Raw genomic sequence first — 21,821 nt, 5'->3', positions numbered from 1 at the left:
AATTCAAGACACATAATTGCCCATTATAAGCACAAGTCAGGAAACTTCTGTTAAACAGGACCAAACGAAGTAACAATAAATAATTAGATGCTCTGTGCCTGCAATGATTTTTATAAAAACTAATTTAAAATGGATCTATATTGATAGGTCAGCCAAAATTTAGGGCTTAAAAAATTAGAGAAATATAAGTGGTCTATATGTGTAAATATGTTTGTGACTTTACCCTAAAAACAAGGGAAAACCCACCAGGAAAGATCCTAACTCTACAAATAATAATCGCTAATACATAATTAGAATTATACATTAAAATTACAAAGCTTAGACTGTAGAATATAAACTAGAATAACATCAAAAGTGGCCAAACAATAGTTTTTGTAAACATTTCATTTTACACATAAGGACAAGGAAGGATGGGCTTATGACACATGCCTGAGTGTGTCATAAAATTCAAATTTTGCACAGCATTTGAAAAATTAAAACTGTATTTGTTACATTAGCTTGAGTTTACTTTCCTTCCTAACTAATTGTAATCATGAATACAAGAAGGAATCTGAGTGTAAGCGAAGAGAGAGACATTAATCAGGATGGAGAATCTGGAGGGAAAGGGTGTACCTTCTCTACAGGGCCACACACACACACACAAGTACTTCTTTTATATCTTTAATGAAGACTTAATCCCTTAACTGCAGGTGAAATGTGTGGTAAATGATAAAAAGAGAATTTTATGAGCCCCATCCATCATTGCTTTTCTTGGCATTTTGTGTGACTGCAAATGACTTAGTAATCCTGGCAAATGTCAGCATGTAATCAAGTACAGACATTCTGCATCTGTGCATCATGTTGTAACTGAGAAAACTTGAAAATGATCATTTTTAGACACCATTGTATATTACAAGTCAATGTATTAGATTTTGATTCATAATATAGGTTTTATTTTTATTGGCTTGGGATTACAAGTTAATTCATGTTAATTGCTTAGAAATGTAGAATAACTCATCCCTCTTTTAAAACTTTGCTTCACAGTTACTAGGGTATAAATTCCTGATGATTTAGAAGGAACTACATTAAACTTCTTAAAATTAAATAACTACCCCACTTACATAGTAGAAGCAAACTGCTGCATTTATTTTAAAATACGAGTGTGTTTTAAATAAATGAAAGGAAAAATAAGAAGCTTTACTTTTATAAAATTTCAGTTAGAAAACTAAGGAAGCAGTAAAGTTCTCAATATAATATTTAAAACAAATTTTATTAAAGGAGAATAAATTGTGAAAGCCCATGAAAAACAAGATTAGATGTTACCTGAAATAGACATCTTATGCTTACAGCATCTAAACACATTAACATTTGAAATTTGATTTGTTTTTGATTGAAAATAATCAACTTGGGGTAAAGGGCCATGGTAAAGAAGAGATGGCATATCTGTGTGTGTGTGCCTGGTTTATTACCTCTCTCAATGCTCAGAAAGAGTTAGAACTCAAGGAATAGAGCACACATGGGGAATAGATAGGATTAGGAGAAGATTAAATTTATTTTTTAGACATTGAAACAATATGAAATTATGTGTTCTTGTTTTTAAAAATTATATTTTTCATTTGAGTCTTCTTTCTGTATAAAATATTTAAAATTTTTATATTCAAATTAAAAAACATAAATTTGCATTTCTCTAAAAAATGAACAACCATTTATATCATCCATCCATACATACGGATTTCTTCCACTTTCTTATTTAAATGCACAGATTTTCTTTTATTGTTCAGACAATGTCTCTCTGGCAAATGCCATAAAATTTGGAGTCACAGTCTTCAGAATTCACTTGGTTTCTTGTTGTGACAGCACAGCTCATGCTATCAGTTGGTCCAATAATTGAAAAGCTAGGAGATAAAGGGCAGACTTTAGAGAATTTATCTTTTTTAAAGATTTTATTTATTCATTTTTAGAGGGAAAGGGAAGGAGAGAGGGAGAGAAACATCAATGTATGTTGCCGCTTGTGCATCCCCTGCTGGAAACTGGCCTGCAGCCCAGGCATGTGCCCTGACTGAGAATCGAACCACGACCTTTGGTTTGCAGGCCCATGCTCAATCCACTAAGCTACACCAGCCAGGTCTAGAGAATTTATCTTAAATTCTCTAAACACCAAAGTGTGGTGGATAAAAATTTGGCAGAGATATCTCAGGAGCGAGGAGTCCCACCCCACTCCAACCCTGACAGCCCAGGGTTCCAGTGCCACGAAGATAAGTCCCCACAACTTCTGGCTGCAAAACACAGTGGGGATTAGGTGTAAGAAACTTCCGGAGTTCCAAGCAGTCCTTCTTAAAGAACCCACACAGGGACTTCTCAGACTCACTCCCTCTGAGCTCCAGCACCAGGCTGGCAGCTTGAAAGTCACCAGTGGTATACAGGGAAAAACTGAAGTGTAGGTCATCAAGGCGAGCAGAGGGCATTGTCCCTTTTCTAAACCCTCCCCACCCAGAGCCCAGAGCCAGCAAGCTGGTGCCATATCTGAGATTCCATCAAAATATCTAACACTGTTTGACCCACCTTGGAGATCTCCAGAAATTCCACTCCGCCCAACTTAAGGACCCACCTTAAATGCCTGATGTTGGCTCATGCTTCACAACACCTAAATCCTCTCAAACAAGCAACAGCCAGCCTCAGTGAGCCCGTAGCACATGTACCTCTCACTAAGTGGCCCAAGGCCCTGAACTAGCAGCAGCCAGCCTACCTTCAAAACTTGGCTTTGCCTGGGAATCTTCAAGCCCAGCACAAGTAGCATCCATCTCAGATTGCTTTATAGCTCAGGCTGGGTGGTCCTGGGCAAAACTCAGGTGGGGGCGGACCTTGCCTGCACCACTTGGGAAACCCCAGGACCAACATACCCAGTGGACAGCTACAGACCACGTTGGTGCACTTCCAACCTGCCCCCACACAGCTCATCCTCCTCCTAGGGTGGAGGTTGGTGGTAAATGCTCACAGCCAATTACTGCAGCTGTCCGGCCTGGTTTAATCCCTCCCATTGACCTGCCAACAATAATCAAGGCTTAACTACAAGAGGAGGGTGTACTCAGCTCAGTACAAAGGGCACACCTCTAGTATCCACCTTGATTGCTAGGGAAGGCTGTGCCACTGGACCCAATAGGACACCTACTATATTAGGCCACACTACCAAGATAGGGAGTCTAGCAGCTCTACCTAATACATAGAAACAAACACACAGAGGCTGCCAATGTGATGAGACAAAGAAACATGGCTCTACTAAAAGAACAGAACAAAACTCCAGAAACAGAACCAAGCAAAACTGAGATTAAGTAATCTACTGGATGCAGAGTTCAACACACTAGTATAAAGACATCAAGGAGGAAAAATTGGGACAACTGTAATAACATGATAAATAAAATTAAATTAAAAAGAGATGTGTTGTCCTAACAATATCTTGGTTTCCAAATGAAAAAATCAAAAAGGGGGAGCCTATGCATTTCTTCCAAAGTTTTTCAAAGACTACCATCAAAATAGGTCCAAAAACTGAATAGTATTTCATGCTTTAGTTTTATATTCATGAAAGAGGATGGATAATGGAAGTATAAATATCCAGATTGAAATAAACTGTCAGTCCACAGCTTTTGCTCTAACTTGAGAGGTTTCCGGTGCTTTTTGCTCAGTCTCGGCTACTCTGGTGGTGTAAGGAGAAAAGAAAATGGAAGCACAGAGGGATACAGGTAAAGTGTACATGACACTTAAGAATTTTAAAGCACTCTTCCACTCATTGCCTTCTGTTGTTCACACAAGAACATTGTGAGAGAAGCTTTATTCTTGTATCAACAAATTTGAGAGAATTTTTAAGGGCAAAATTTTAAATTTAAAACTTCTTTTTAAAAAATAAGTTAGCATTTATTTATTGAGTGTTTCTTCAATAAGTACAATTTATAGTGATTTATTTAATCATTTTTTATTAAATATTTTTATTGTTCTATTAGAAGTGTCCCAGTTTTCCCCCATTTCTCTCTCCTGCTCTGCCCAACCCTTGATCCCACATTCAATCCCCACGCTGTTGTCCATGTCCATGGGTCATTTATACCTGTTCTTTAAGCCCTTCCTGTTCTTTCTTCCTTTATCCTCCTCTCTCCTCCCTTCTGGTCCCTGACACTTTGTTCCTTGTTTCCATGCCTCCAGCTCTATTTTTCCTAATTTGTTTCTTTTGTTCATTAGGTTCCTGTTATAGGTGAGATCATATGGTACTTGTCTTTCACTGCCTGACTTATTTCACTTAGCATAATGCTCTCCAGTTCCATCCATGCTGTCACAAATGGTAGGAGTTCCTTCTTTCTGCTGCCTACCTAGTATTCCATTATGTAAATGTACCAGTTTTTTGATCCACTCATTTACTGATGGGCACTTAGTCTGTTCCCAGCAGTTGTTATTGTAAATAATGTTGCTATGCACATAGGGGTGCATAGGTTCTTTTAAATTGATGTTTCAGGGTTCTTGGAGTTTAATCCCAGCAGTGGAATGGCTGGGTCGAAAGGCAGTTACAGCCCTGGCTGGTGCAGCTCTGTGGATTGAGCGTGGGCCTGCGAACCATGCAATTGTGGTTTGATTCCCAGTCAGAGCACATGCCTGCGTTGCAGGCCAGTTCCCAGTGGGGGACACATGAGAGGCAACCACACATTGATGTTTCTCTCCCTCTCTTTCTCCTTCCCTTCCCCTCTCTCTGAACATAAATAAATAAAATATTTAAAAAAAACAAAAACAAAAACAAGAAAAAACAAAAGGCAATTACATATTTGATTTTTTTAGGAAATCCCATACTTTTTTCCACAGAGGCTGCACCAGTCTGCATTCTCACCAGCAATGCACTAGTGTTTTCTTTTCCACACATCCTCACCAGCACTTGTTGCTTGTTGATTTATTCTGTTGTTTGTTATTTGTTGTTTGGCTATTCTAATCAGTGTGAAGTGGCATCTCATTATGGTTTTAATTTGCATCTCTCTCACGGTTAGTGATGCTGAGCATCTTTCAATATGTCTCTGGCAATCTGTATGTTGTCCTTGGAAAAGTGCTTGTTCAGGTCCTTTGCCCATTTTTTTAAATTGGATTGTCTTCATGATACTGAGTCATACACATTCTTTATATATTTAGGAATCAAATTGTTGTCCTAGGTATTATTGGAAAATATGTTTTCCCATATGGTTGGCTTCCTTTTCATTTTGAAGATGTTCTCTTTAGATGTGTAGAGGCTGTTAATTTGATGTAATCCCATTTGTTTATTCTTTTCTTCATTTCCCTGGCCCTGGAGAACATACAGGTAAAAATACTGCTACACGAGATATCTGAAATTTTACTGCCTATGTTTTCCTCTAGTTTTGTTGTGTCATGGCTTATGTTTAAGCCTTATATCCATTTTAAATTTGTTCTGGTATATGGTATAAGTTGGTGGTCAAGTTTCTTTCTTTCTTTCTTTCTTTCTTTCTTTCTTTCTTTCTTTCTTTCTTTCTTTCTTTCTTTCTTCTTTCTTTCTCTCTCTCTTTCTTTTTTTCTTCTTTCTTTCTTTTTCTTTCACATGTACCATTCCAGATCTTGCAGCATCATTTTTTGAGGAGGCTAATTTTACTTCATTTTACGTTTCTTCTCCCTACTCAAACATTAATCAAACATAAAACATGAGTTAATTTCTTGGCTTTCTATTCTGTTACATTGATCTATGTGTCTATTTTTATGTTGGCACCAGACTGTTTTGATTACTGTGGCCTTGTAGTATAATTTCATATCACATATTGTGATCCCTCCTAGTATGTTCTTCTTTCTCAATATTGCTGCAGCTATTTGCGGTCATTTTTGGTTCCATATAATATTTGAAATATTTGTTCATAATCTGTTAAATGTGTCACTGGTATTTTAATAGGCATTGCTTTAAATCTATAAATGCTTTGGGTTGTATGGACATTTAAAATATATTGATTATTTCAATCCATGAGCATGGTATGTGCTTCCATTTGTTTGGTTCGCCTTTCTTTCTCCAGTGTTCTGTAGTTTCTGAGTACAGGTCTTGACCTCCTTGGTTAAGTTTATTCCTTGTTACTTAATTTTTCTTGTTGCTATAGTAAATGGGATTTTTTCTTAGTTTCTGTTTTTGATATTTTATTTTTGGTGTACAAAAATGCATTCATTTCTGTATATTGACTTTATATCCTGCTGTTTGGACAAATTCACTTATTAAGTTGAGTAGTTTTTGGGGGAAGCCTATATAGTTTGCTATATACACTATTATGTCATCTGCAAGTAATGACAGTTTTACTTCCTCCTTTCCAATTCGAATGCGCTTTCATTTCTTCTCTGGTCATTGTGGATAAAACTTCCAATACTATTTTGAATAAAGGGTGAAAAGTGGACCTGCTTGTCTTGTACCTGATCTTGGGGAAAAAGCTTTTAATATTTTCCCATTAAGTTTGATGTTGGCTTAGGTTTCTTATATATGACCTTTATTATTTGAGGTATGCTTCCTCTATTCCTACTTTGCTGAGCATTTTTATCATGAAATGGGAGTTGTACTTTATCAAATGCTTTTTCTGTGTCTATGGATATAATCATGTGACTTTTGTCATTCATTTTGTTTATGTGGTATATTACATATACTGATTTGCAAAATTTGACCATCTTTTCACCCATGGGATGAATCTCAATTGACCAAGGAGTATAATGTTTTCAAAGTATTGGTGGATCTGGGTTGGGAGTATTTTGTTGAGGATTTAGGCTTCTATGTTCATTAGCTATATTAGCCTGTAGTTTTCTTTCTTGGTCGTGTCTTTATATGGTTTTGGAATTAGGTTAATAATGGCTTTTTTAAAGCGTTTGGGAGTCCTCCCTCTTCTTGAATTTTTTGGAATTGTTTGAGAAGGGTAGGATTTAGCTCTTCTCTAACTGGTAGAATTTACCTATGAAGCTATTTGGTCCAGGGCTCTTTGTATACCAGGAGTTTTTTTATTACTGCTTCAGTTTCACAATTTTATCAGTCTATTCAGGCTTTTGCTTCTTTTTAATTCAGTTTGGGAAGATTATATTTTCTAGATATTTGTCCATTTCTCTCAGGTTGTCAAATTTCTTGGCTTATAGTTGTTCATCCTCAGCACATAGTTGTTACAATCTTTTGTATTTCTATGATATTTGTTGTTATTTCTCCTCTTTATTTTCTTATTTTATTTATTCTAGCTCTCTCTCTCTCTCTCTCTCTCTCTTCAGTAAGTCTGGTTAAAGGCTTGTCAATTTTACTTATTTTTCTCAAAGAACCAGGTCCAAGACTTACTAATCTTTAGAATTGCTATTTTAGTCTCTGTGTCATTTAAGTCTGCTCTGATCTTGATTATTTCCTTCTTTCTACTTACTCTGGGCTTTTTGTTGTTGTTGTTCCTCCAGTTCTTGTGGATATAGACTTAGGTTGTCTATTGGAAATTTTTCTATCTTTCTGAGGTAAGTCTGTATGGCTATGAGCTTTCCTCGCTACACTCTCTTTGCTATGTCCAATAAGTTTTGGGCTGTTGTGTGTTAATTTTCATTTGTTTAATGAAACTTTTTGTTTCCTCCCTTGATGTCATTGTTAACCCATTCGTTATTTAACAGCATGTTATTCAGTCTCCATTAATTTGAATGTTTTGAGTTTTTTTCTTGAAGTAGGTCTCTAGTTTCAAGCCTGAGTGATCCAAGAAGATGCTTGATATGATTTAATATTTTCTGAGCTATCTGAGGCTTTTTTTCTGACCTATATGTGGTCTATCTTTGAATATGTTCCATGTGCATTTGCAAAAAAAGTATATTTTGCTTCTTTGTAGTGAAAGGTTCTGTATCAATTAACTCCAGTTGATCTAGAGTGTTGTTCAATGACACAATATCCTTGTTAATTCTTTGCTTGGATGATCTATCCACTGTTAACAATGATCTGTTAAGATCTCCTACTATGAGTGTGTGGCTGTCAACATCTTTCTTGAAGTCCTCTGAAATTTTCCTTATATATTTCAGTGTTCATATGTTAAGCATATATATATATTTATAAGGGTTATCACTTCTTGATGAATTGTTCCCTTAAGTATTATATAGTGTCCTCCTTTACCCCTTTTCATGGTCTTTGTTTTGAAATATATTTTGTCTGATATAAGTATTGTTACCCAAGCTTTTTTTTAGGTCTATTTGCTTGGAATATTTTTTCCATCCCTTAACTTTCAGCCTATATAGATCTTTTGTTCTGAGGTGGATCTCTAGTAGACATCATATATGTGGGCCATGTTCTTATCCATTCAGTCACCCTATATCTTTTGATTGGAGCATTTAATTCATTTACATTTGAGGTTATTATTGATTGGCACTTATTCATTGACATTTTCCCTTTGTGCTTGCATTCCTTTCTCATTCCCTCTCTTTCCTTATCTTCTTAAAGCAGTGACTTTAGCATCTCTTGCAATGCTGCTTTGGTGGAGATGTGTTATTTTAGCTTTTTTAAAAATGGGATGCTTCTTATTTCACCTTCTATATAAATGATAGACTAGCTAGATAGAGTAGTCTCAGTTGCAGGCCTTTTCTTTTCCTTACTTGGAATATTTCTTGCCATTCTGTTTAGCTTATAGTGTTTCTATCAGCTGATAGCCTTATCGGGGCTCCCTTGTATGTTATTAGCTGCTTCTCCCTTGCTGCATTTAATATTCTCTCTTTGTCTTTAAATTTTGCCTTTTTTGTTATAATGTGTCTTACAGTGGGGCCTCTTTGAGGACCCTTTGTGCTTCCTGAACTTGTGTGACTTTTTCTCTCATCAGGTTAGGGAAGTTTTTTGTCATCACTTTTTCAAACAGGTTTTCTATATCTTGCTCATATTCTTCTCCTTCTGGTATCACTATTATATGGATATTGTTACATCATATGTTGTCCTACAGCTCCCTTAAACTCTCTTCATTTTTTTAGTTCTTTCTTGTTTTTTTTTCTCTGTCTGGGAATTTTTTCCTACTATGTCCTCCAGCTTGCTGATTTGATACACTGCTTCCTCTAGCTTACTTCTAATTCCTTCCACTGTGTTCTTCAATTCAAAATTGTATTCTTCATTTCCTCTTAGATTTTGTTGATAGTTTCTATGTTCTTTTTCATGCTGATGTATTTCAAAGTAAATTCCTTATAGCTTCCCTATAGTTCCTTGTAGTTGTCATGGAGCTCACTGAACTTCTTTATCACCTTTCTTTTGAACTCAATGTCTGATAGTTTACTTGCCACTATTTCATTTAGCTTCTTTCTGGGGATCCCTCCTTTCCTTTTGATTGGGGGTTGTTTCTTTCTTTCCCTTTATAGGGCTCTTCTTTTTGTTTCTGCTTCTTAGATTGATCTGCTTTGACTCCCTGTCCTTGTGGTATGAACTTCTATGCTGGGAGACCTATGGGATTCAGTGGTGCAGTCTCCTTGATCGCCTGAACTTGATATCCTTGGGATGCCCTTTATTCTGTTTATGTTAGCTCTCTGGTTGTAATCGGGTTTTGATTGTTGTTGGGTCATTCTTTGGTGGGTCCTTCTCTCTAGTTGGCTGACTGAGAGTCACTCCACCCACCATGTCTTATATCTGGTCATGCAGGTGCTTTCAGAACAAAACCACACAGCCCAGGAAACAAACCCCTACTTGCAAAAATAACCACTACCCATAGACAAACCATCAGCAGCAAATGAGTCAGTATCAATAAGGGTGTAAATATATTAAGACTACTATAAGAAAGGAGAAGCAAATAGGAGATGAATAACTGAAAGAATAATGATTTTGAGAGAGTAGAGGGAGGAGCAATAATAAGAGTAGGGAATTGGGGCAAGGCAAAGAGAGAAAGAAATATTATATCATAAATAAAAAAGGGAATGAAGAAGGCAAAATGGAGCAGGAGGAGGGAAATGTATAAAATATATAATGAGACAGGGAGTAAGAAAAAATAAATAAAAAATAGGAACCAAATAGGAGAAAAAGATCCAGCACAGCATTATCAACAATAGATGAGTTAAGATTAATGAAATTGAAGTGAGAGTAAGAGGGAAAACAAAAGAAAGAAAAGCTTAGGAGCTGTCTGGAAGAAAGGTAAGTGATTTTGAGACGTTAGAGGGAGAAGGAATGTTCAGAGTGAGGAATGAAAACCAGGCTAAGACAGGGAAAACTTAAAATTTGAGATGAAAATATAAAAGTAGGAAAATGGCAAAATAGGAGAAAGGAATGGTAAAATTTGAGATTTGAAATACCAAAATAGTGAAGATTTAGAGATAAAATTGAAGAAATGCAACAACTGCCCTATCCACAACGAAAATAAAGATTGATAAAAGTAGAGAGAAAATAAAGGTATTTTAAGAGTGAAAAAATAACAAGATGACGAATGACAAGAAAAATGGTTTTGAGAGTCTGGAGGGGGCAGAAATAGTAAGAGTGCAGAATGGAAACAGTTCATAGCAAGACAGAAAACAAATTTAAAATGAAAATAAGAGGAAAGGAGAGGGTAAAATGGTGTTAGAGAATGGAGGAGCAAAATATAAGAATTGAAATAAGCTATAGTATAAAATCTAGACTTCATATGAACAAACTTGAAGGACAAGGAATGAATGTTAAAAACCTATGCATGAGTGAAAATATCACACATCATGAAGAAGACCATGGCAGAATTCATCTCAGTTGCATCTAGTATTTACCATTGTTTTTGTTTTGTTTTGTTTTTTCTGTATCCACCTCTGGTGATATCAGTTTGTGTCCCAGTCTGGCCTTAGGAAACCTGTTCAAGACTACCAGGGATCCACAGTCTATAGCTGACTCCTTCAGTTGTTAATCTAGTCACTCTGCACTCAGCAGTCAGGCTTATGAACCACATGGAAGGGCAGAGTAATTTCTGAATGTCGTGCTATTGCCTCCACTCAGGCTGATGCCCACTTGGAAGGGAACACTGCCAGAGCAAGATGGCTCCTGCAGTCTGGGGGATGACTCAGCACTGGGATCCTGGCAGCTGCTCTCTCACTTCTCTCCCCAAAGCTACTGTTCTCGGTCTCTTCTCAGGCATCTCTAGTCCACTCTGCTCCTCCTTTACCAGAACCCCAGGGTAAGTGGCTGCAATTGAAAATTTGTGCATTGCCCTTTTAAAAACCTTCTGTGACTCTAGCTATCTGTCTGTCCCTAGCAGAGAGAAACCTTGCCACTTTTCACAGCTGGAAAAGTTAGTATTCCAGCTATCTGGGTTAGTTTGGGGCTCTGGTGCTCTAGCCTGGGGAGCCCAGCTTGGGATTCAGACCTCATACTTCTCAGGGGAAACCCCCCAGCTGCTGAAATATTCCTCTGGTACCTCAGCTGCCAATCATGGGAACCCAGGTGGCCCTTTTGTGTCTCCTCCACAGTCCACACCAGTCCCACTGGGTTTGTGTCTTCTGTCTGTCCGTGGTTGTAAGGCTTCTCTTCCACTACTGTTCAGCTGTTTTTTCTGGATAATTTCTCTACAATTTAGTTGTAATTCCAGATTGGTCCTGGGAGGAAGTTAATGTTAACTCTTCCACCATTTGGATCTCCTAAATTCATACTTTCTGTCATCAATGCATGAGACATTTTTATATATTCCAGATGCTTTTATTTGTAAGTTTATTTTATTTTTGCATTTACTATATAAAAATATTTGCTTCAAATTATTGTAATGAGATTCAAATCAGCTTACTTTTTAAATAATCAGTTTTTGACAATTAATAATTTCCAAATGCCATAATGACTAATTTCTAACCACATTTCTCAACATTACTGAAAGTTTAAAAAAATAAGAAGAAATAAAAATGATAGAAAGAAAAAAAGAGAGAGATATAATTTGAAAACAAGTGAGGCAAGAATTAAGAAAGCTTAAAAGCAAACTTGGTAATCAAGAAAGCTTAATTAAATTACTTTTCTATAAATAAAACAGCATCATTATACCATTCCTACTCTCAAATAATGACTTACTCTTTTTGTTTCACAAAAGGGTGTTCATTTATCCATATCCATTGCTTTCCTGGGGGCACAATGTATAGTCCAATCCAACTAGGCTGTCCAGGTTTTAAACTCTTCTGTATGAACTCCTGCAGAAGGAACAGTTCATTCATTTATTCAAAAACATGTCAATACCTTCTACAGAGTAAGTCACTGTGCCAGGCATTAATGAAGAAGTAAATGATTATTTCTTTCCTAAATACTGTTGTATCAAAAACAATAGTAATTATATTAGGGCTAATGAATGTTCAAATTGATGACTACAAACTACCCACACATATTAGAACTGCACCTAGCAACTCCTCCTGGAGCACTTAGACCTTGTGTTTGATTCCTCACCAGCTCTCTCAAAGTGTGAATCACTGGCAAATGTGCCTGGAGCTTCATGCAATCACGTTGACTCTCATTCCAAGTTCTAGAAGAAGTTAAAAATTTGTAACACTTCCTTTGGTTCAACAGCCAGTCATTTTGGCACATATAATTATCTCCTAAAAGAAAATGCAAGAAAAAGTTAATTAAACTCTACAAAATTATTATACTTTGTACCAGGCCAAGAGTTGTCGGGCCTGAATAGTTACATTTTTTGCAAAAACATAATTTAAAGACTCAGGATAACTGAATTCTAATTTCAGCTGTACCAGTGCATAACTAAAAGGTATAAAATAATCTCAAATATACCTCATAATTTAAATTTAAGGGGAGCTATTAACTCACTATTATTAGTGAGAAGGAGTCATTTGGACCAAGTGATTCCATTAAGTGAATATTGATAGAAGGTGAATGAAGTGCATTCACCTGAAGTACAGGTGAATAGAGCTGCAAAATATACTAAAAGTAGTCCAAATGATCCATGTAAGATGTTAAAACACCTAACCATGATTTAAAATGTGGACACCAATTGTCCAAAGAGCTATTAGTGTTAACTTAGCTTCTAGTCTTAGCTTCTATAGAAAGAAATATTATGGGGATAAGGGGCGGAGAGAAAGAAATTTATTTAGCTACTTTGTATCAATTCTTGTCTCAAATTTTTACATAATAATAACAAATATGTTTAAAAATACATCTATTATATATTTTTACATGATAACACCTATAATGATTATTGTGAGTTTTAAAGCACCTAGCATATATTTAGGTTTTAAAATCACTTTATAAAATAGTTGAACATGTTAAATGACAAGACAGAAATATAAACAGTATGAGATATTATACAGAACCTTGGCCCATTTTTTCCAACAAATAAATGGCAAAGAGAAGATAAGTAAAGAGGACCTGAAGATAAGAGATTCAAGAGACAGCAAGGCGTTTTAAACATACAATTGTGGTCTTCCTTCTGATTGTGATTCTAACAAATCAGAGAAAAATAAAAAGACATTTTAATGGTGACTAGATAATATATATACTAATAAGTTATTGTTAATTTTGTTAGGCATTGTGTTAGACATGATTCCTGCCCCTGATGTACATGGTTCATGTAATTCCCTCATGTAATGAATGTGAGTCAGGCCTGTGAACATTATGAGATATCACTTTCATGGTTAAGTTTTATTGTATTCATAGTGAAGGGATTTTGAAGACAAAAAAAAGTCCCCAGTCAGTCGATTTCAAGTTCATGAAAAGAGAGATTATCACAGGAGGGCATAAGACCTTATAAAGGAAATAGAAGACCTTAAAAAGGAGACTGGGCCTTCCTTGAAGAGAAAGAGAAGTCCTATTGGCTCTGAAGAATTATACTTCCATGTCTTGAGAGTCTATGAAAGAGTACAGATGGCAAGAAAATGCAGGAGCTTAGAGTAGCCCTGGCTGAAAGCCATCAATAAAGCAATGACCTCAGTCCTACAACCACAAGTAACTGAATTGTACCACAACATAAGTTTGGAACCTCAGCTCCAGAAATGTGTGTGGCCTGGCAAACACCTAAATTACATATCATGAGACCCTGAACAGGAGACCTAGTTAATCCATGCTCATGCTCCCAACCCATGGAGGTTGAGTATTAAATAAGTTTTGGTTTAAACTGGTAAATATGTGGTAATATGTTGCATATCAAGAGAAAACTAACACAGGAGTTATAATAATGTTGTGATTGAGTTAAGCACAAGGAGCCTTTAACTGTAAGAATCATGCACTGAAATATTTAAATATTAAATGGCATGATATCTGGTAATTGCTTTAATACAATCAAGTTTGGGAGTGTGTTATTGGAAGAGACATAGATGAAATAATACTGACTATGTACTAACACTTTTTGAAGCTGTGTGAAAGGTACCTAGTTTTACTTCTAGTTTTCATAAAAAAAATCTAAGAATATAACAAAATAAAACTTTCTAAAATAAATGTTATTATCACCCCCAATTTACAGAGGAGAAATTGAGTCACATATTGAATAATTTTCTCAAAGTCATACAACAGATAAATATCAGATCTAAAATTCCAACCTAGTTGTTTGTCTCCACTGGCTATCTGGTCAACTAAAGCATTATTATATTGCTTTATAATATAATATGCCTTCATATTTATTACTTGGTGTATTAGTCAGGGAAATAGAACAAACACACAGAGAGAGAAAGAGAGACTTATTCCAAGGAACTGGCTCTCATGAAGAGCAGGTTGGCAGACTGGAGACCCAGGGAAGAGCTGATGTTGCAGCTGGAGTCTGGAGCATGGAGGCCGAATTCCCTCTTCCTGTGTGGAACCTCAGTATTTTCTCTCTTAAGCTTTTCAGTGGATTGAATGAAGCCCACTCACATTATCGAAGATAATCTGCTTTCCTTGAATCTACTGGTTTAATTGGTAATCTCATCTAAAAAGTACTTTTGTCACTTTCAGCAACATCTAGGTTAGTGTTTGACTAAATAAATACCTGGATACCATAACGTTTGGGCCAAGTTAACAAATAAAATGAACCATCATAACTAGTTTAAACTACACTAAATATTTACTATGATGTGATTATCATATAACCATTTTAAAGTATTAAAAACCTGATATTTAATCTGTGTAACTAGTTGGTGGAGTTTTTTTTATTCAACACTTATCAGACAAAAACATTACCTGCTAGACTGTTGATATTTATGTTCTTTGAGAAATCCATTTTTTTATCTGTATTCAGTGCAAAGAAAAAATATAATGAGTAACATGAAGAGAAACTTAGGTATATGAGAATAAAAAAAACTGAATATATTTCTCTTCTACCAGGCTTCTACTCCTTTCCTTCCCCAGAATGAACCACTTTTTCTAATATTTTTATTCTTTTGAGAGCTAATCACAATTCTAAATATTGTATACATTCTTAAACCTCTTAAACCTATTGCTCCTTTATATATTATTTTTGATGTTATTTTTTTTGTTCTAGACACACCCTTTGTATCATACCACGTGTCTTCAGCTTCTTGGTTGCAGTATTCATAGATGGTTTTCAAGCAGACTGAATTAATTACTTTCCTGGAACACAGAAGAGCTGATAACCTACAATGTACATTTCAATATATTCTTGGGCTAGCTTTACTCTAATATCAACACCCCTCTTCCTTAATTTGTTCCAAAGGAGTGCATAAAAAAATTATATTAAACTTAAGTTAAATCATGTTCAGAACTACTGCAGTCATGTCATTTTATATATGTTTAAAAATCAGATGCCAATTTGTTTCTTTTTGCTTTGGGAAAAAAACTAATTCTTTACGTAAACATTTAGGATTGCATTTTTACTGATTGTGTCCTGAAATATAATGAGGATTTACCTATCTGTTTGTCTATCAATCTATCTTATCTATTTATCATCTGTTTATTATATTTATTTTTGCATTTTATTCTACATTTGGTGGACTTTTTGTTATAAGTTGAAAACCTCTGTTTTTTGTTTGTTTGCTTGTTTTTTCTCCTAAAAATTTTTAAATATTTATTTTATTATTTCCCATGTGCTTTTTCCCCTCTTCTCTTCTGGAAATTTGTCAGCAATGCCATCCTTCCTGAGATAATATGTTGGAATTTTATCTCAGATAATCTCAAATTATTTATACTTACTAATATTTTCTGACATTTTCTCTATACTCTGAGATATTTGGATAGATTTTATGAATTTTTACATAGAATGGGCATAGGAAATATCCAAACTATGCAATAAACCAACATTGCATGTACCCTGGACCTCTCCAGAACCAAAACAAGGGAGCCGATATCTACCACGACTCCATAAAAGAGGAGCCCCAGCTTGTTTAGTTATATAGCTGATTGTCTTAAAAGGATTTTGTTGGGCTTTTTTCTTTTGTTCTTTTTTTTTGCCATGATATGGTACCAACTACCACTCCATGGGTGGAGCAAGAGGTAGTCAAGAGAGCAATGAAAAAGAACATTCTTTAGAAAGTCTTTTAGTTAACTGCATTGCTTTCCACCTTTCTTTCCACCCTAATCCCCTCTGAAAAGGGGGCCCTCCCTGGGTTTGGCCGTGAGGAAAACCTTTCATCCCCATTGTTGCCTTTTGGGGATGTTCTTTGACGTGTGGTTGTGTGCACTGATTAATTCAATAGCCTTATCCCATCTGCTTTTCATTTCTATAATTTTTTTTCTTTTCCATCTCTGTGCTTTTGACTTATTTTATGTTGTTATCTTTTACTGTTCTGATATAGAATCTTAGGAAAGAGCAGATGTAAACATTTATGATCAACAATTTGTTTTGAACTGAAAGCCATGAAATGTATTTTCAAACTGGTCAAAGTACAAGCACAAATTATTACAAACACAAATATTAAAATTGTCGCTAATTTATTAGAATTGAAAACCACTAAGAAAAATATTGTCCCTACTGATATTTCATCAATTTTTCAAGTTTTACACATCTCTTGTAAAAAGCATCTTTCTCTGAAAGGATGAAGATGGCATCAACGATGTCATTTTACTGTTTGCATTTTGCTGAGTCACAGTAGAGTGTGGTGGCCTGTAAATATCATACTTGGTGCCCAAATGAAACCATTTGCTCCTGCATTTAGAATTTTTTTTAAAGTTTTAATATTACAGTATAGTCCATATTCTAGAATTACTGGTTAAATGATGCTTACTTAGATAAACTCATGAAAATGAATAGTCACCTAATATTGAATGTTAAAGAAGTGGGCAATTTCATATTATCAGTAATTGATTTCAATACAAGGGTTGAATATATTAAAGGATGTGATTGGTTGACAACTTCTCAGTCAAAATGCTGTTAAAAGTAGAGAAGAATTACCTAAAGAAGAACATTTATTTGGTATTAGAAAAATCTGACATTTTCTGTTGCATCAGGAAAAACATAAAAACAAATATAATTGCCCAAAATAAAATAGACACTTTACTTCTTAGTTTCCCACAGAGAACTTGCTTTAGGGCCCATCTACATTTAGAGATCCCATTTAGAGTTTATGTTCCATGTCGACATTGTATATTACAATCCCCATTTTAGCCCTACATTTTCAAGAATCACAGTTTCAAGAGAAACACAAAAAACTATAGAACCATGCAGTGGTCTGGTTATTTCAGAAGAATGAACACAGGTTACACACATTAAATACAACTTCAGGAGGAAAAAACAGGTGCAGGAGTCCATCTAAAATGGTTTTCAAACAGGTCATTTTTTTAAACTAGCACATTCATACATTTAAATTATTATTTTTCAAAGTGATGCCAATAAGTACATAATAGCCTATAAAAATACATCACTGATTTTTTGTACTATAATAAGTCAATCTTTAACTAGAAGTTTTTTAAAACATGCAGAATAAATGTATGTTTTATATTTGAGTGTTTCTTAATTTTTCTTAAATTGAAAATAATTGTGTAACATGACATGTGAGTGGAAAGTTTAGTTTACCAACTTTGGACTACAGTGTGGACCTGATTTTAAATTAAGAGGGTTTAAAGATCAATTTATTTTTGGAAAAGGCAAAAATAAATCAAAGTTTCATACTCACTTGAAAAGTTCAGGCCAATCACTGTCATCACAAAAGTGAGGATCCCAATGCATCCAACTACTAGCAAAATGCAGTAATAAAATGGATATAAGGCGAAATCTGAAAGGTTGAGATTTTTTTCATGAATTTTAGAACTCTTGTGATTATTCACTTTTGAAACATTTTCCTGCCTTGCTTTGTTATTTAGTGATGTTTTCGATTACTTAAAATTAGTTATTAAATTAAATATATATTAGGCCTTGGGTGGTATGGCTCAGTGGACGGAGAGCTGGCCTGTGAACTAAAGGCTCATGGGTTCAATTCCCAGTCAGGGCACATACCTGGGTTGCAGAGCAGGTCCCCAGTAGGGGGTGCACAAAAGGTAACCACACACTTGTGTTTATCTCCCTGTTTTTCTCTCTTTCTTTCCCCTCTCTAAAAATAAATTAATTTAATTAAATTAAATATATACTATATAAATATATAATTTATAATGCATAGTATTATATGTGTTACATACTAATACATAAATATAATGTAAATATATAAAATTTATATTATATAACGTTATATAATTTAATATATAAGATTTATGTTTTATATATTACACACATAATAATACATAGTAATTCATAATATATAAATGTATATATAATATATTCTATATATCACATACATATAAAATAGAAATTATATATAACACATGATAATACTGTAGAATGATATTATAAATAAAATTGTTTTTCTTAATTTCACTTTTGGATTGTTCATTGTCAAGTGTACTTGTGTTATGTGTATTAATTATTTTAATGACCCATTGTAAACAAATAAAAAAAGGAAAGGAACATTTATTGAAGTTCTGTTATGTACCAGTCATGGTACTGGGAATATTCACATACTATCTCACCTTTAGATATGATATATTGTGTACCCCTGGCTTTGACTTTTTGGACAAGAATCAGTGCCAGCTTATGCAGCGCAGATTTCTGGTTAATGCTGTCGATACCAAATTTTTGCCATAGTACTACTTTGGATCACAGTTGGCAGGAATGACCTCTTTAAAGAGGAATAAATGGGAGAAGCACCAGAGACATAGGAATATATTTAATGTAATCATAGGGAATGCTATTTAAATCTATAAACATTCAAGCCAATTTGTTTTGCTAGTGCCCAAAGAGAAAGTCAAGTAATTTGATGCTCAGATCATTATTCCCCAGTTTGTACTGATTTATAAATAAACAAGCACTTAATTTCATCACTGTGGTTGTACATCTCACAAATAGTTCTAAGTCAGCAATTTCCAACTGAAGTGCTACAAGAATTTTTAAAACATGCAATACCTGACTACTTAGTCAGGGGCACTGATCCCTTCTCCCTTAGACTGTCAAATTAAAAAAATGACAGCAGCCAACACAACAATAACCATTCACTGTGAATGAATCAAAATTACACCTATTTTTTGTTCAGTTGAGGAAAAACTATATTTTTGGTGTTCTGCAGAATTTTAGTAATTATTTTATGTGTGCTATGAGATGAAAAAGGTTGAAAAGTACTGTTCTCAGTCATAATGAAAGAGTGCTTCTCAAATCTGGATGTTTTAGTTCAATCGATTTCACTGATTTTTATGGACTTGGTGCATGTCTTTATAACACATAGTTATAGGATGTGTTGTATATTGTAAGTTTTGAAATTTACCCAATTGTCTTTATGACAAAATAAATCCAAAGTATGTTTCTATTTTTTTCGTGCCTGTGAGTATTTCTTCACTCAAACAAAAGTGAAAAGACCTCTATTTAGCTAAAAATCCTCAAAATGTATTTCTGCAGGTTATGAGGGAATACCTATTCCAAGCATATTTATCTGAAGTTAACTGATCCTATACACACCAAGAATAGAAAGTTTTAACTCATTGCCAAATCATACTATAGCTATAAATTAACAATTAATATTCTTTTACCTAAGCTACAATGGGTGAGACCTTGCTCTGGCCCATTCCAGAACTGCTGGACTCCAAGCCATTGGCGTCCATGGTGCAAACTATGAAATTCCTCTGCGAAACTTATCATCATCACTGCTGCCAGAACGCTACTTGTATTATTGTTTTATGATGGAAAAATTTTCTGTCTGGATTTAGTAACAAGATTAATTATATCTACCTTTTTTATAATTATATTTTATTACATTGAGTAAATACATCATTGTGATACGTGCTAGTGAGAAAAATACCAGGTACCATGAGAGTAACAGTCCCTATTTTGCTCCCTAAATAATGCTCAAGTTGCTAATCTCGCCTCATGATTTTCTGTGTTTTACACACATCAAATCTCCAAATTCATCTCTGAAATCTCAGCTCTCTTTTCAACTTCTGCTCTCATTTCTGTAAACAGGCAAAAGCATGTTTACAGAAATGTCATTTTTGCTTAATTGCAGGCCTAATTCATATTCTGCTCCCTATTTTTCTTTCACTAATAATTTAAAGGACTGTTAACCTCTACTTTATGTATCTACCTTCAAATTTTATATATCTTTACTCACCTATTACACAGTGGTTTATGAACTTTTAAAAAAGTTAATAATTTAGTTTAACCACTACATCTATGGGGTTTAAAGTCCAATTCTATTCAAGTGCGATGGTCTTACTTTCCACTACATAAGTTACCAGTGAAAAAGGAAGTGTTAGTTTCCTATTACTGAGACTATGAAAAAGACCTTGGGTCTGCAGATGATGCCAACAGTATCGTGTTTATGGAAAAATGTTTGAATTTGATGGGTGGAAACTGGGATAATACATGAAGAAGTACGGCAAGCACACATGTGGCAGGACTGTGGTTTTTCCCAGCAATTCCAAAATGTATGGCCCATGTCATCCCAGTTTTGATCCTGACTATCAACAGAACTATCGAAAATTGTATTGTAAACATACTGGGTTTAGAAAACGTACGTTGTGCATCAAACTTGCCTATAAAATCTGTAACAGCTTGGAAACAAAACAACCTTGATCAGATACAACAGTCCTAAACAGCACAGATTGATGTTCTCTCTTATTTCCCCCTTTCTCGTCCCCAATGGACTATTCTGCCATTCCATGGCTCCTTTCCGAAGATTATTGAAATACAATCTGTACATACAAAAATGCTTCTGTAAGCTGTACAACACTGTGGGACCGTTGCTACTCCCTCCATCAGCACTACATCTCTACTTCTGAGTATCACAGGCATTTTCAACAGATATAACAGCCACTCAGTTGCTTTTAAGAATCTTGTGTTTTGTAGGAGGAATAATTTTTGTAAGAATGCTAACTTTGATCCTTTACTTGAAAATTACCTTTATATTCTTATTACACCACATCTAGGTGGTTATACACTATCTTATTAGCATTTCCCTGGCCCCATGGCTGCAAAAGTGCTGCTTTTTTTGGTTGATTGTTGATGCTTACATGAGTCTACATAAACTTAGCTTACGACCATTTTTTAAAATCCCCAAATAAAGTTAAATTTAACACTTCAAAATTATTCAAAGATCATTGTTTTTTTTCCTGAGAGCATAATGCAATTTTCAACTGGAGCCTGGCTGAGGGATAACAATATTCCTACCTTTAGATCTCTGCTGGGATTTGACATGAGTCTTGCCCATCAGCACCATGTAGCCATCTTCAGCCTCCATCTCCTGAAATGCTTGCCTGGGACACTACCCGGAAAATAGCACGAGAAAGTGGAGAAGAGTTTCAGCCCTGGATATTTCTCCTAGTACAATGTATCGAAGGCTAAAAGGAAGTCCGAAAATAGTCTAAAACCACACAGGATGTATTGGTGAATGAAAATGGGTGGACATGTTCATTTCTGGCTAAAATTCTCTATGCTGCAAGATGAAAGTGGTTCTTTTGTTTCATCCTTTTCAACAAATATGTATTAGGT

The 21,821-nt window shown here is 35.0% G+C and overlaps 1 protein-coding gene across 1 annotated transcript; it reads right to left on the bottom strand.

Annotated features, from left to right (window-relative positions):
- Positions 1–1,756: 1,756 nt before the first annotated feature.
- KLRF2 (killer cell lectin like receptor F2) lies at positions 1,757–21,573 on the bottom strand. The gene is made up of 6 exons (XM_037167800.2): positions 21,501–21,573; positions 17,929–18,027; positions 15,041–15,088; positions 12,326–12,474; positions 11,960–12,075; positions 1,757–1,874 (listed from the first exon to the last, which is right to left on the bottom strand). Exons 1-6 carry the CDS (start codon positions 21,568–21,570, stop codon positions 1,757–1,759), a joined length of 600 nt encoding a protein of 199 aa, XP_037023695.2. The 5' UTR covers positions 21,571–21,573.
- Positions 21,574–21,821: the final 248 nt, after the last annotated feature.

This window comes from Artibeus jamaicensis, unplaced genomic scaffold (assembly GCF_021234435.1).
Source record: "Artibeus jamaicensis isolate MK-2021 breed Jamaican fruit bat unplaced genomic scaffold, CSHL_Jam_final contig_233, whole genome shotgun sequence".
NCBI lineage: Eukaryota > Metazoa > Chordata > Mammalia > Chiroptera > Phyllostomidae > Artibeus > Artibeus jamaicensis.
This window is presented reverse-complemented; position numbering and strand designations above follow the sequence as displayed.